This window comes from Haliotis cracherodii, unplaced genomic scaffold, assembly GCF_022045235.1.
Source record: "Haliotis cracherodii isolate W230 unplaced genomic scaffold, xgHalCrac1.p SCAF_4, whole genome shotgun sequence".
Classification (NCBI taxonomy): Eukaryota; Metazoa; Mollusca; class Gastropoda; order Lepetellida; family Haliotidae; genus Haliotis; species Haliotis cracherodii.
Window position 1 is genome coordinate 19,987,452 of NW_027266297.1, and position 16,674 is coordinate 20,004,125.

The following is a 16,674-nucleotide window of genomic DNA, read 5'->3' on the forward strand; positions in this document are numbered from 1 at the left end:
ACCAATTCTAACCAAGGGACTAGATTTACAGAACACCAACTTGGTCCCTATTCATGCTATTCCTGATAACACAACCTATTATGGTGCAAGGCAATTGTTCTTCAAACAAGGATTACAAAACACCTGGATGGTTCATATTTTGTATAACACAATTAACATCATGTAGTCATGGAGGTAGCAACAGTTCCTCAAACAAGAATTGCTAGAACACCTACTTGGTCCATGCTCTGCACCAGTGGTGCTAGAGTGATAGACAATGGTTCCTATATCCATGGTAACAACAATGACCAGATCACCTACTTTGTCCATGTTCTGCATAACACAATTACCACTGATGCTAGAGTGCCAGACAAAGGTTCCTGTAACCATGGGAACAACAATGACCAGATCACCTACTTTGTCCATGTTCTGCATAACACAATTACCACTGATGCTAGAGTGCCAGACAAAGGTTCCTGTAACCATGGGAACAACAATGACCAGATCACCTACTTTGTCCATGTTCTGCATAACACAATTACCAGTGGTGCTAGAGTGCCAGACAAAGGTTCCTGTAACCATGGGAACAACAATGACCAGATCACCTACTTTGTCCATGTTCTGCATAACACAATTACCACTGATGCTAGAGTGCCAGACAAAGGTTCCTGTAACCATGGGAACAACAATGACCAGATCACCTACTTTGTCCATGTTCTGCATAACACAATTACCAGTGGTGCTAGAGTGCCAGACAAAGGTTCCTGTAACCATGGGAACAATAATTACTAGAATACCTACTTTGTCCATGTTCTGCATGATCAGAGCCTCCATGAGTTTCTTGTTGTTGTCATCCAGATGTTTGAAGGCCTCGGACATCATTGATAGTCCCTCTTGGACTGCAAGTCTTGTTTCATTGTCCTCCTATATACACACAAGATCATTATAACACATTTATACAAACTGAATAACACATAAACCCTATGTCCAAAAGATAATGTCCAATGTACACTTTTACCCTTTAGTCAAGAAATCTTTTATCATGTTTATAACACATAAAAATTCAATGTTTTATTTGGTATATGCTGATGCGAGGGATCACTGTATTATATGATATTCCACATACCATATACATACTGCATATCAAACTTTATGATTCATGCAGAAAAGGCTGAATAATTGGCCAAAATGACATTTCAAATGTGTCTGCCAACGTGGCCATGTTTAAAATTGGATCTTAATTATTTAAGCAAGGAGAAACCATTGCTCAGATCCCAATGCAAACTTTCAGCATCACTGTGTTTTCTGAGTGAAAATGTACAAGTTTAAGATGGACGGAAGATGTACAGAAGATCATTGGATACTTGTTCAAAATTCAGTGCTAAGTGTAAGTTGAGCAATAAAATCCTGATCTGTATTAGCCCACCTGGCAAACTGCTTCAAAGAACTTTTGAACCAGTGTGATATCCTTGGCCACTCTCTGGGGCGACCTCCGGGCAATTTTTCCTACAGCGATGTAGGCTAGTCCTCTCAGTTTGGAATCCTAAAGGAAAGATACTTCATGAATTAGAGACATGACAAGCTTTCATTGCAAGGTTTAGCTTCCATGATTTAACAGATATATATCCCAGTTCAGGATGTTAAATACACTGGTTTTACACAACAAGCAGATCATAAAGCTACACAATGACAATGCAAAGTAAAAAGTTTCACAGAAGCTGATTAGATGGTTTATTTTCTGCATTAAACTGCCTATACACAGGATACTACACATTAAAGAGGGGAAATATTCCAGAAGTTTTATCTAACACAAATTAGGTAGATGGTGGAAAGGCATTAATGATCCCATCAAAGCTGATACTGATATAAAGTTAGTACTATCTATGCAGAGGCAACTGCATTACAGTGTTACTTAGCTGTGTCTTATAACACAGACAAACAGTGACCACAGGTCAGAGAGTTACTAACTTGTGTTAGTAACATAAAGGAATACATACTTCTTTTGTCATCAATAAATTGAAAGCAAAATTAAACAAATAATGCAGTTTTAACACATGCATACAAATAGTGCCATTTTCAGCAGTCTTCGCTTGATGTGATTAGGTTTCCTCTAAACTAATTCCACTAGAAAATAAAAGACTGCCAAAAAAGCTGCCAAAAAAGACATTCAGGTTATTACTAAGTCAAGTCAAAAGCAGCCACTTAATGGCAAAATGATAACACATTTACCACAGTTGACCTAATTGGTGTCCTGCCAAATCCACAGTACTACTTTTGAGTACTCCTAACAAAAACATTTCTATTCAAGTCCTTTCATTAAAACAGAAACCACTTCATCTACATTTTTATAGCTGAAAAAAAGAAGAAAAAAAAATGGCTCTGAGAAAATGACTTTGGAAAGATTGGTGACGGAATGAAGCTCTCTTATATTGGACAATCGTAGACTGGTTCACTTTGAACAGACAGATTTAACATTTGTATAGAAATGCATAAAACATTAACATAAGCACCCATAGATATGAAAGAAGTCAGGTCAAATATAGGAATATTGACCAAATAGGTGTTGGTGTGACTTGAAATGGGGTTGTGTGTGTGTGGTGTGTAGTGTGTGGTGTGTAGTGTGTGGTGTGTAGTGTGTGGTGTGTAGTGAGTGGTGTGTGCTTGTACTAGTCCAGACTAATGCCGATTTTATAGTGGTAGCCTACTGCGATACCATGCCACAGTTTAACATTAATACCGATCTCAGACACACTATACTGACTCCGAGCAAACCAGTCCTTGTCTTAGCCATTTAATGCCAAGCCCAAGGCAGGGTAGCGACAAGTACGACCTTTTAACGTCTTTTTGTATGATGAGGCCAGGGATTAAACCCCCGACCTTCCACTCTCTAGGCAAATGCTCTATCATTCGACAATAGAGGCGGTCTGTTTGAACAGGTTCTTTAACAGGCCTACCAAAGAAAACCAGCAGATATCAACCAAACCACGGAATATGTACACATTTTGAATAGAAACAGCCATACATAAATTACAAACAAGACACAATCCCCATAAAGTGTGCATCATAATGATTAAGACCTGCCACATTTTCAATGAAGACGGCAACAAACCGAATGCGTGCTCACTCAGTTTGTTGCGGTCTGCGTGACTTACCATTCTTACTGTGTTTAGTTCCATTGAAAATGTGTCAGGTTTTAATCAATACGATGTACACTTTAGACAAAGTGTGTATATTCCATAGTTTGGCAAATCTCTGCTGGTTTTCTTTGGCAGGCCTGATTATCATCCTGAGCCAGTTTTTCACAAAGCATCATGGAACATTATGAAAACCACTTATCTATATTAGAGTATGGAGAGTATGTAAGCTGAAATTTGAGACCACTTTGAGATCTGGGGCTTGAACATTTGCTGAGGGTGCAAAGTGAATATCTGAAAAGTTTTTTTACAAAAGAAGAGCTGCTGTTCCTGAATCCATTGATAATATTTCAGCCATATCATGGCTGCTTCACAACGCAAACAATGCATACTACAACGTGCTAATGATACATTTGTTGAATGGATCCCTCCCCCCCACCCCCATCACCAAAATATTATTTTTGTTAAATGTCATCATTAACTTAGTCTTAGTCTTATGACATTACAATACACACATTATTCTATTCAAAGGCTGATTATTCTTTGAAAGAATCAAACTCTTGGAAAGTGTGTGCACCAGTTAATTTGGAATACTGATGGGTTGAATATTTCAGTCCACCACACAATGTAAGTAAGAAATGGGAAAATTCAATATCATGTACAAAAATATTTTCCTTTTTATTTTATAACGTTGATACTTGATCCATCAATGCCATGGAATACAGTCAAAACAGCAAAAATTACCAACATACAATGTAGCATCCCTGCAGCCACAAACACAAGCTATTTTCTTGAATGGTTTAAAGTTGAACAGTCTAGCCTTTCTATATTGGTAAGTCCCTATATTGGGATATGACAGTGTATAGTCGATAACATGGATGATTAAATGAAGAAGCTTCATAGGGTCTCTGCATCATGCCAACACCGATCACACACGGCATGGATTGGGTGAGCGGTGGTACCAGCAGTCTGGCAGCCAGCCAATGGGGCCTACATGGTGAGGACTGGGCTACTGGATCATCTAGCTACACCACTCTGGGGGCACACACACATCTCAGGTACTCTGTACATCCATCTGTACATTCAAGGTACAGGTGTATCTCGCAATCACAGCAAATTAATTTCAATGTTATTTGGTGGCCCATGGAAAGTATTTCAAAGCATGTTACTTTCAGTACCATCTAGGTCCTAATACCAAGATTCGAAGAGACATTTTCCAATTATGAATGTGACAGGTCGTAATACAACTTCATCCCAGTAGTCTGACATGCCTACCAATGGTTGATAGCCTGAGCATCAATCCACAATGCGTAGATGTCATGACATGCTTCATCAACCATGACAGCTGGGAGTTAGTCTTCTCTGGTAGCAACCCAACTAATGTTTCAGTTTGTTGTTTAAGACCACACCCAGCAATATTTCAGCTTTGACAGCAGCTTTAAAATAATCAAGTTTGGACCAGATTCCAGTCACTGATGATGTGTACAACGATGCACATCGTTGGGGTACGATGACAAGCAATCAACCAAGTCGCTGAGGCTGACCACCTGATTCATTTGGTTGCCTTTTACGACCAGCATAGGTTGCTGGGGACCTATTCTAACACGGGTCCAACTATTGTCCCTGCCATCTTTGTTGCCCAATAGGCAAGCTTCAGGTGCTTGGGATATGATCTGCTCCCAAATCTCCAGGTAAGACAATGTTCCAAAATAATGTTGCCTAGTGATGCCTGAAGTTTGCTGCTCTAGTAATTAAATCTGGGGCGCCCTTTAAACTTCAAGTTCATAGCAAGAACCCCTATGTATAATTTCAAGATAAACATCTTCCATCCTTTTCTTGATATCATGACACATATTCCTCTGATCAGTAGAAAGCGTTTTGTCATCATGTAGTTTTAGCATGAACACTATGTTGTAATTCCCAGAGAACATGCTCGAACACACACACAAACACACACTTATGTTCTGCTCGTAAGTCTCCATCTTAACCAATTCTGATGGATCAATTTTGTTACAATTACAGCATTTTAAGTACTCCAATGTATACTAGGGAGGCCACATAGATAAAGTAGCATCGTTCGGGTCAGGTTGGCATTGGATGGCTACAACTGCTAGGCAAAACCGTCATTCATCAGGAGCTACTTGCCTGATAAACAAACTTACGACGACAGCGTTTCATCTGAAAGTAAGTCGTAGTCGGCAAACTTGTTTTAGCATTTGTGCCACTTGGTACGTAATTTAAGTATAGACGTAACATAAACAAAACACAAATATATATATGTACATATACAGTGAAGCCTCATTAATCCAGACCCCATTGATACAGAAACTGTTTCCTTTACATATAGCAATGTCAATGTATAGCTAAAGGGACAATACTTACCGTACTGAACAAAATTGTTCAGGGATCATGAATATTCTTGTGGAAGTTTTTATGAAATTGTGAGCTCACTACCAAAAAATATCCTGCCAATTATTCATGATCCCTAACGGTTTATGTTCAGTATATATACTAATAGTTCAGAAATTTGTCAATGCACTAACTAATTCACAAGGTTGGTTGGTTGGTTTGTTGTTTAACGCCGCACTCAGCAATATTCCAGCTATATGACGGCGGTCTGTAAATAATCGAGTCTGGACTAGACAATCCAGTGATTGATATCATGAGCATCAATCCACGCAATTGAGATCGATGACATGCATCAACCAAGTCAGCGAGCCTGACCACCCGATCCCATTAGTCGCCTTTAACGACAAGCAGTCACCTTTTACAGCAAGCATGGGTTGCTGAAGACCTATTCTACCCCGGAATCTTCACGGGTCTAATTCACAAGGAACAGTAGTGTCTGGAGTAATGGGATTTCACTGTATATACGGCTCCACACTGATTCAGATAGATAAGGACAAAGAAATGGCAGACTGACTATGTCACTACACTGTCTATTCACACATTCACATTTAATGCAAAATAACTGATAGCATTAGTGCTGAGAGATCTACAGAAAAGAGTGTCATAGTTGTAAAACACACTGTGTTTGATACATATAAAACCTTTCGAAGTCGTAAAGATATGAAAGATAGTAGCAAGCAATGACTGTGCTGTGGTGACGGATGACAGAAGGTGGTTCAACTAAATTACTAAATTTTTACTGGCAAGTCGGACAACTTAAGCAATGGAACATCAATGTAATGTTCGATGAACCAAAACTGTCAATAAACTGTTTTCAGCCTGGTTCTACAAAACAATTCGCACTAACATCACATCCTCTTATTCACAGTTTCAAAGCTGTTATTTTATAAATGCTTATAACAAGATTAGGTATTTCTTTGCAACTGAGGCTAGCCTTGAGATAATAGTGAGGTATGTCCAAAGACTGAACAGTGACTACCACCATATGCATTTCAACAGCTGGAATCCCTGTGACACTAATGATGAGCATCCGTTATATTCTTTTACCCTGGAAGTCACTGATGAAAGAAAGAACAGAAGTCCGAGAGTAATTAAGTCTTGTGAAATTTAGTATTCAAGCTACATTTTATGGAAATTCAAGATTTCAAAGCCTTTTTTCAAAGCTTTACCAAATATTTTCAAAACTCTTTCCAAGATATATCTAACATCAAAGCCCGTTGAAACCCTGTACAGCAGTGACCACAGTACGGAACAAAAGCAACCTCCTACAATGAGCACAGTAGTGGCAATGAGGACTTGCTCCCCAGTTACATACCTCCTTTGCCTCACCAATCAGCTTCACCATTCCTGACAACAGCACTGCATCAAACATGTGGAACTTGGCCGAGTCGCAGCTGGGAGGGGATTAACGACAGACCACATCAATACAGATACGTTTAAATGTGTACACCAGGGCCAGATTCAGTTGCACAGTCCCAATGATGTTTTTTTTTAATTAAAATATCAACACATGAATATAACCGAAAAAAAAATTATTCTCTCATCCTCATCTAACTGGTTCTTTCATACATTACAGTTTCATCATCGGAGGCAGGTGTGTATCCATACTACCCGGTAAATTTCTTTACCTGATTTATTACACTACAATAATTCTAATATTACAAGGAATAAATCAATAACTCTCTAAACAAGTGAGTGAGTGAGTATGGTTTTACGCCACTTTTAGCAATATTCCAGCAATATCACTGCGGGGGCACACCAGAAATGGGCTTCACACATTGTACCCATGTTGGGATTCGAACCCGGGTATTCAGCATGATGAACGGATGCTTTAACCACTAGGCTATCCAACCGCCCCTCTCTTATCAAGGGATGAAAGACTTTTGCTACTATAAACATGAAATAGTATAATTCTTGCACTGCTCAAATTCTTTATCTTGCATTCTTGTCCAGAAATATCACAAGTGTCCTTTCAATGCTTTCATAAGCAAAATAACTGATAGTAAATTGATATATGTTTCCATGGAAACACTCAACATACGTACGTGTAGGAGATGTGGTGAACTAGTTGTACTGCCATGTTCCGCAGTTTCTGGTTAGGGTTAGTGCCGAACAGGCAGTCAAACACAACCTAGGAGATTGGAAATATTTCTGTCACATCACAAACTGGAACAGTACTTACTGGTAACACTTACAATTTGAAATCACAATTCTCTGGTAAAACACATGCATGAGGATGGTATGTTAAACTATGAATAATTATCAGTGCGAATACAAGATTTGAAGCCACCATTAACAGATCCTGGCTGAAGAAAGGGACACAACTCAAGACAGCAATGTGTACCTTCTCAAACCACTGTGCCCCCACAACAAATACATGGCAAGTGAAAGTCATGGTTCCCTATTCTTTTATACATCATGGCCACACCATCCTACTGACATTGCTGACTTAATTTAAACAAATTGACTATGCTTATGATAGAGCCGTTCTACAGAGATACAGTAAGGTGATACCTGAATACAGGAAGGGAAAGTGTTGGCTGCCTCTCGGGACTTCAGGAAGATGGGGAAAATCTTCAGCCGTATTCTCGTACACGCCGGAGTGCGTCTCTGGTCTGGCTTCACTGGCGCCTAGTTGAACAAGTTTGTATGACACTCACATTCAATGGTTAGAAAAGCAACACAAAGTCAACTAATTAGAGATACACAAAGAGCAATGACAATTAATTTTGATTTGAAACATAATTTCTCAATGGAGGACTATCGGTAAGTCAACGTAATGAGTGTGTTCGACATATTACACTAAAGCAGAGCTCGAGATAAGCTAAATTAAATACACTGAAATACGAAGACAAATCAAATCCTAGCGTATCAAATATGCAACAAAAACTATAAATACCCTATTGAAATCAAATTAATGTGTATATTATAACTATTAGATAAAACGATTGCGTATATTTCAACTGTTAATTAAATGATTGTGTATCAGCCGATCGTCAAATTCACTTACCGACAGTTTCATTCGAAAAAACTTCCGCGATAAACAAACTGATAGACGCCAATTGTGTCTAGTCCATGTATTTTTGCATCTTGAACAATCACTGTCTGATAGGTGATTTAAAAAAAGCGCCTTTTTTTCACAATGCTAGGTTTTGCAAACAAAAATGCCTTCCTGGACAGGGAGCTGCAAGCAGACGCAGATGGATGTACAACCATTCTCATTGTATTAAATGATTTACATGGATTGTCAAAAAACAGGTTTTAAGTTAAAATACTCAAATGTCAAGAAACAGGTGAGTAAAAAACATTGAATACCCTCTAAAAAATGTGGATACCCAATCAAAATGAAACCCCTGGGTAAAATACCCAAATAACAGAAAGCTTATCTAGTGCTCTGCTAAAGTTTGTTAGGGTATGAATGCAATGGAATTCTATAGACAGTCAGCGTGAATCAGATGTGATACGTCTCAGTGAAAACTACTGAAACCAATGTTCCTGATATCCTACTGGTAATGTATACTACTCAAAAGAAGTTAAAGAACAGGTGATTCGTTCATATATTCATATAGTAATATGAAAAAATTGGGTGTTCTCTAACTTTTTTTGAGTAGTATATTTCATTTACATGCTCAAATCCCAAAAAAGTTAGATATTTTCTCCCATGACAATCAGTTCGGTTTGTTGTTTTACGAAGCACTCAGCAATATTCCAGCTATATGACAGCAGTCTGTAAATAATCGAGTCTGGACCAGAAGATCCAGTGACTGATATCATGAGCATCAATCCACGCAATCGGAAAACGATGACATGCTTCAACCAAATCAGCGAGCCTGACCACCCGATCTCGTTAGTCGCCTTTTACGACAAGCATAGTTGCCTTTTACGGCAAGCATGGGTTGCTGAAGACCTATTCTACCCCGGATCTTCACAGGTCCCCCTGACAATCCCTTGAGTCCACAAACCTGGCCCTTCATTACAACTGTCCCCTGGAAGATGGAGAACAGCTTGTTGATAATTGCTGGTGAGTTCCAGTTGATGCTCCTGGAAAAACACCAATACATAAATCAATCTGATGTAATTCAATAGAACGCGAACCTTTTCTTCCAAATGAAGTGTGAAACATAACCCATGTAATTGTTAAGATGATACATGTATATCAGAAATTATGTTTTTGTTTTTTAAGCCGCACAAAGTAATATTTGAGCTATATGACAGTGGCTTGTTAGTAATTGAGTCTGGACCAGACAATCCAGTGATCGATATTGTGAGCAACAATCCTGCCGTATGAGGACACCCAAAACCAAGTCACAGAGTCTGACCACCCGATCAATCTGCTTGCTTCTTACGAACAGCATGTGTTGCTGGGCACCTATTCTAACCTGGCTCCACAAGGAGTGTTTTAGTTATGGAGTAAATTTATTACCCTGTGATCCTCTTCAGCTCCATGTCAGCTGATGTAGCAACACTGTAACAAAGATGACAGCACAATAAAAGATCACCTCACTGTTGGTATATAAATACTGATGAAGCACAATCGTTAATTAAAGAATTAGCAAGTAAGTGTGTGAACTTTACATAATTCTGCATGATGAGCCCACAGCTATGCTTCATGAATATGATGCTGAGACTTTATGAGCGTTTCCGATGGAGCTGTTGTCACACTAAGGTATGCAAGTCTGTAATGAGTCTGGACCAGTCAAACAAGTGGTCAACAGTGTGAAAGACAATACATGCAATCTCTCGTGACAGTTATTTAACAGAAGAGTGATGGTCTTCATCTGTGACCGCCCAAGTACTAGTGATTCTCAGCATTCAACTATATATCTATCTGCCAAGTTGCACATTGTGAACAAGAAACTGGACTAGTTACATGACAGTAGAAGCTTCTTTAAACTACGCAAACATTAAGCCAAATTTGTCTTAGTGATGAGTGAGTATTGTTTTATGCCGCTTTAAGAAAATATTCCAGCAATATCAGGGGACACCAGAAATAGGCTTTACACACTGTACTCATGTGGGGAATCAAACCCGGGTCTTAGGCGTGAAGAGCAAACGCTTTAACCACTAGGCTACCCCCCACCCACCCCACCTCTTACCTTAAAGAACTTGAAACAGAATAAACACAAATACGTTCTCTCCACATGAATATCTATACATTTTTCCATGACAATATTCAGAATTCAGAACAGTGTTGAGATAAACTGTACCTATGCCTGGTGTCCGAGGAAGCCACAACGTAATGCACAACAATGTCAGCATCAGGTACGACGTCTGCCCCGAGAAACTTGAGGACGCCAAGTTTTGCTTGTTCCAGGGCTTCAGGTGCCAGAGGGTCTTCTCCCGTCACACGCTTGAAGGCGTGCTCACACAGCCCTGGGGGAGGAGCCACAGAGGTACCCCCGGAGCGGCCAGCAGGTGCTGTAGCAGGGCGACCTGACCCACCCTGAGCCTGGGCAGCTGACTTCTCTATGGCAGCAAGGTGAGAACTGAAGAAATGGTAACAGATGTTATCTCCAATAAAGAACATTGTCAGTTTCAAGATAAAGGCAACACTAAACATTATTTTAAACAAGTTATAAATCCTGAACAATAAAACCGGGCAATGACAATATGATCTTCAACCATCCAGTGAATGAACGTTGCCAGCAATATTCCAGCTATATCACATCCACGATGCCCTAACAATTACGTCTGGGCAAGTGGTTGACAGCATGTGCTTTATAGAGGAGTGTTGACACACAACCAGCTGGGTCACACATTGAAACCACCCGATCCTCTTCAGCTCAAGGGATACTCAGGACCTCCTCTGTCCAGGGATCACCAAGGCGATTTTCCCAAACAATAATTTAGTCAAATGAGTTAGAATCTCCATAAAACAGATGCTATGTATAACAGCTAGTGCCATGAGTAACTACTCAGTACAGCTCCTACTTGTAAGGCAGCAGCAGCACATCCATCATGAAGTCCAGGAGCAGCTTGAGCACGGCCGGGCGCTCACAGAAGCTGAAGGTGGCACGGCGCTGAGCCATGTTCTGCTGTAGTTTGAGATGTAACAGGGCTGGGATCAGTAGCTGGAGCAGGCTGCAAGTCAACATACACCAGAGAGTACAACAGATGCGAGTCAGACACAATACACTGATGTCACACACCACAATGCTTTGTCCATGATGTACATGGGAGTACATTTGTGTGCATCTATTCTAATTCCAGCATAACAGAGGAAAGCAGTGGCTGATTTCTCTTACAAATACTTTTTTAATGTTATAAGACAACCTAAATACATGATCAGCCTGAATCAATCACTGAAATTGTCATAGGGATAATCAGCGTGACCAGATACGTCAGATTTTTGTAAAAATACATTTGACATCTGAGAATCAATTTTGTGTATCGGGGAAAGACAAAAAGATCCCTATCAAATGGGGAGAAGTATATAAGATGTTTATTAGTGTCAGACTGCAGACCACCTAATGCGCTGACATAAAGAAATTGTGAAACAATGCGTATGAACAAAGAATGAAGAATATCATGTACTGTTTTGTGACAGTGCATCAATGAATACCTTAGTATGCATATTATCCATCATTTTCAAAACAATCTTAACCAGTTCCCAACACTCGCATCGAGTGTCACAATACAGGTGGACCACATTACCTTAAACGTAGTAAAGTCCAACAGAGTTACAGTCAACACTCTAGGCATCACTGAAAACATCTCTACTATGGCAGACAAAGATTTTGTTTGTTTGTTGTTTAACGCTGCACTCAGCAATATTCCAGCTATATGACGGCGGTCTCTAAATACTTGAATCTGGACCAGACAATCATTGATTGTCATCGTAAGCATCAATCCATGCAATTGGAATACGATGACATGCATCAACTAAGTCAGTGAACCTGACCACCCGATCCCGTCAGTCACCTCTTGCGACAAGGATAGTTACCTTTTACGGAAAGCATAGGCTGCTGAAGACCTATTCTAACCCGGATCTTGACAGGTGGGAGACAACGAACATCATGCCCACTTCAATCCCATCCTAATATGATTACCTGTCTTGATGCTGCTGTGGCCGACCCTCTAGACAGTTGACTAGCTGGGGAACAAATTCAGCCTGTTTCTCTGGACTGAGTCGAGGGTATCCCATCTTGATATACAGGATTGTGAAGTTCTGCGAAGGTTTCAAATATCTCATCATTTCCGCAAATATATATTTTTTCGTTTGGATGGTAATTTCGCTTATGGCATGAACTTGGAAATGTCTTTCTAACACATACATATTTTCAATGAAAACACAAGTAATTCTACAATAGACAAATTCAATCAAACTCACATTTAAAATATCCCTGTAAGGTTTAATAAAGTTCTTACTGAACTGCTGCTTCTTCACTTTCAAATGCTTTTATTCTTAATTCCAAACTACCATGGGCAAAGTTCACCGACTGATCACCAAGACACCAAACCAATATGAGTTAACTGGTAGTATTTAAGATTTACATATTTTTTTTACATCTTGTAAAATAGGCGGGAAATCCATGCTAATTTATATACCCCGTCTTTAGAGCAAATGGGAATGAAGCACATCACCAGTGCACACACAATCCCTGAATTTGCAATAAAACGTGTTTGTCTTCCGCAGAAAAAAATTAAATCCTATCCCTTCAGCGGATTGAGGGAAACAAACAGATTATAACAATTAAACTTTGGCCAATACAAAATTTGAGATAAAACATCACTAGACATGATGATTTACCGATTAAATTGTATTTCCTGTTCTGAACGGCATTGTTTTATATGCAGAGATTAAGATTACTGTGTGTCTTGTCTCGTAAACTAAGCCTGAAGTAGCAATCAGCTGTACACAGGTTTCTTGGAATCTACCAGTGATTCGGTCAACAATTACCCAATAATATAACTTTAAAGAGTTTCGATACAATGAGCGGAAGAATTATATCTGAAACTATTATTTTATCAGGAATAATTCATTTTAATATCATGTTAGTTGCAGCTTTACTTTATACATGTGAAATAAATTAATAACCATACACGTTAGCACTTCGGTTCAGCTGATCGCTATTGATGGCATCACCGTTGATGCTCCCGTAGCCGTGATGGCGAAAACTGTATGTTGACATATAATAGTCAAACTACAACAAATATGACTTTCAGCGATTCAATGTATGTCATGTATGATATATATATCCATTCTCTATCCACTAAAGTTCGATTCAAGGCGTCAATAGCGGTAATTTGGCCATAGTTGCTGTACATAACTGAGTTGTGAGATCTTCCTATCACCCTCACATACAATTCCGCCGAAATGAAGTGAAACACTATTGAATGAAATGTTGAATAAAATTAATAAAATAGATTACAAACATAAGTCCAGAAATAATATGAACTCTTTTTACAACCAGACAGTGCGATTACATGATTAATTTGCGTACTTCAGCACGGATTTGCTGACATGGTATTTTCGGTGCTACGTGCTCACAGTAATGTGTTAGTGTATGGGAAAAACCCACTTAAAAAACCCCACTTCAACCCTGTGTTGGGGAAAAAAACGCTTCAACCCTGTGTATAAGACAACCACCCACCCACCCCCCTTGAAACCCTACTAATTCTAGTTATGGAAAACTCGTCTTAAACACCTCCATATACGGATATAGATTCCCCCCCCTCAAAAGAGCCTCAAAAGAGCCACCCGCCCGCATGCACGCACTATTGCCTGAGAAAAATTATTTTCCTTTTTTCAGCCTTGACGACATGTTTCAATCTTCCATTGAATACAAAAGAATGAAAATAAATGGCATATTGATAGAACACAGCTGTTCTCAATTGAGCTGAGGTTAACTTGTGATGTGTCACCTGACTTTCACTGACTTGAAAACAATGTGCAGCTTTTTGTATTGTATGCGGTATAACGTATTTATTCTCCCTTTCAGAAATCCACATGCAGCCTGTTTTCCTCATGACAGGATATAAGGGATTATTCTCCCACTCCCCAATTTCCCCCCCTCCCAAGCAGGGATACATCGTATTTTATTAAGATCATGTGAACCAATCAGATCACAACAGTGACATGGAAGTAAGACAACAGTCCTTGTAAATCAAGTGTCTGCCTCTCTAGCCTGGAAGCTGAACTGACCGTGAGGAATGGTGTGGCCTTGGGATCCTGGTACTGAGTGAGTAGTGGCTCAACTGGTAGCTGTACTTTGGGACGACTCTTCAGTCTCTTGTTGATGTGAACCAGCAATTCCATCACCTGAGAACCAAACAGCAAAAACACTATAAACAGTGCCTTCTCCATCACAGATTCTGCCTGTACCATTTCCAACACAACTCTTCCTTATTCTAAAAATACTAAATAAATTCAAGATAAAAACATAGAGAGTAATTGAATTCAGAAAAGGATCTGTCTCATTATAGTGAGTGAGTGAGTATGGTTTTACGTCGCTTTTAGCAATATTCCAGCAATATCACGCCAGGAGACACCAGAAATGGGCTTCACACATTGTACCCATGTCGGGAATTGAACCCAGGTCTTCGGCGTGACGAGCGAACGCTTTAACCACTAGGCTACCCAACTGCCCTTGTCTCATTAGAAGTTAAACATGTTGATGAGACAACACAACACTAAGGTGAGGTGTCAAGGTACGGAGAGTTTCTCAGCAAAAACAAATATGCATAGTTCTTTAACATTTAATTCTGATAAAAATTCAACTGATAAATAAGCACAAAGCTCTGTAGCTCACTTCAAATCTTATGATTTGTTGGATAATGATTACAAAAGTCATAATAAACCTTGATATAATGGTTAACAAAACTATTTAAAACAAAATTTATAAACTTTTCAATACAACAAAACTGCGTGGAAATTTGATAACTGATGAAATGATATTCCATATACAACATACAGACTGCATTTACAATTCTACTTGAACCTTTGGTTCAGCATGTTCTGGAACTACAAATCGTGGTACAGTCTTCACTGTCAGTCAGACATAAAGTGTATAGGTCCCATCTACGGACCTTGTTCTTCAAACTAAATGCAAAACAGCATATCATACCTTTTTCCTGATGCCCTCTTCTGTACTGTTAAGTTTTATGAGGACAGGGGCCAGGAATTTCCCGAGAGCAGTCTCTAACTGCTCATCTGACTCAGCTGATCCGATCCTCAGAAATACACGCTCAATCAGAGCTGCAGCAGAACCACATAACAGATAAATAACGTATGCTGACAAAAATATTGAGAGAGCTGCAAGTTACATTTTGAAAACACAAGCAGGTTTTGAAATTCCTTGTATTACAGTAGCCAAGAATGAGTGAGTGAGTATGGTTTTACGCAACTTTTAGCAATATTCCAGCAATATCATGGCGAGGGACACCAGAAATAAGCTTCACACACTGTACCAATGTGGGGAATCGAACCCGGGCCTTCAGTGTGATGAGCAGATGCTTTAACAACTAGGCTACCCCACCAACCAACGTAGCAATGGCAGTTATTTTGGGCTTTTTGTTCTGAACTCTCATTACCAAAACAATCATTACCACAACATGATTTGCAGTTTTGGTAATGATTTCAGCATGATTGTGTGTCTAAAATGGTACATAATACAAAGTTGTGGTACTTTTTCAAGGGGATAAGTTCATATTCATCTAACCGTCTTTGCAAACCGTTTGTAGTTGCCCGAAGGTATTTTGTATAAAAAGCATGAAAATGCACCTATATGTTCAAGTTCATGTATATTCTGCATCTCATAATGGATGTTATTAGTGCAAAGTTAATTTGGCTTTATCTGAAACAAAACACTTTCAAAATCTGTACAGCATATAATTTGTCATTTATTCACATTGGTGGGCCCTTTGGTATTGAGTATATAATCAAGCACTATATCAGTAAAGTTTAAATAACCTGACTGCAACTTACAGTAGAAATAATTCTGAGATTAATTCTAACTAATTAATATTTATGGTATTAATCAGATATGTTTTTTGGATGACATTTATGTGGACCTCTTATCATGCTCATGTTGTTTTTAATTAATATCGTGCTAACCTTGCTGCAAAACATATTCATGTAAACATTCAGTAACATAATATTAGGTTACAACAATTATGCCAAAACAAATATATTTAGCAACCCAATTTCTGA

General features: G+C 39.1%; 1 protein-coding gene across 1 annotated transcript in view; it reads right to left on the bottom strand.

Annotated features, from left to right (window-relative positions):
* The window catches only part of LOC139478957 (proteasome adapter and scaffold protein ECM29-like), a 55,024-nt gene that overhangs the window by 37,506 nt on the left and 844 nt on the right, over nucleotides 1-16,674 (bottom strand). The window contains exons 2-14 of the mRNA XM_071261675.1: nucleotides 15,590-15,720; nucleotides 14,668-14,784; nucleotides 12,572-12,690; nucleotides 11,454-11,603; nucleotides 10,730-11,008; nucleotides 9,946-9,987; nucleotides 9,485-9,563; nucleotides 8,037-8,153; nucleotides 7,568-7,653; nucleotides 6,838-6,916; nucleotides 5,259-5,291; nucleotides 1,406-1,522; nucleotides 781-903 (exon numbers count right to left, since the gene is read on the bottom strand). Of these exons, the coding sequence (XP_071117776.1) occupies nucleotides 781-903; nucleotides 1,406-1,522; nucleotides 5,259-5,291; nucleotides 6,838-6,916; nucleotides 7,568-7,653; nucleotides 8,037-8,153; nucleotides 9,485-9,563; nucleotides 9,946-9,987; nucleotides 10,730-11,008; nucleotides 11,454-11,603; nucleotides 12,572-12,690; nucleotides 14,668-14,784; nucleotides 15,590-15,720 (1,472 nt within the window). The remainder of the gene's footprint in view (nucleotides 1-780; nucleotides 904-1,405; nucleotides 1,523-5,258; nucleotides 5,292-6,837; nucleotides 6,917-7,567; nucleotides 7,654-8,036; nucleotides 8,154-9,484; nucleotides 9,564-9,945; nucleotides 9,988-10,729; nucleotides 11,009-11,453; nucleotides 11,604-12,571; nucleotides 12,691-14,667; nucleotides 14,785-15,589; nucleotides 15,721-16,674) is intronic.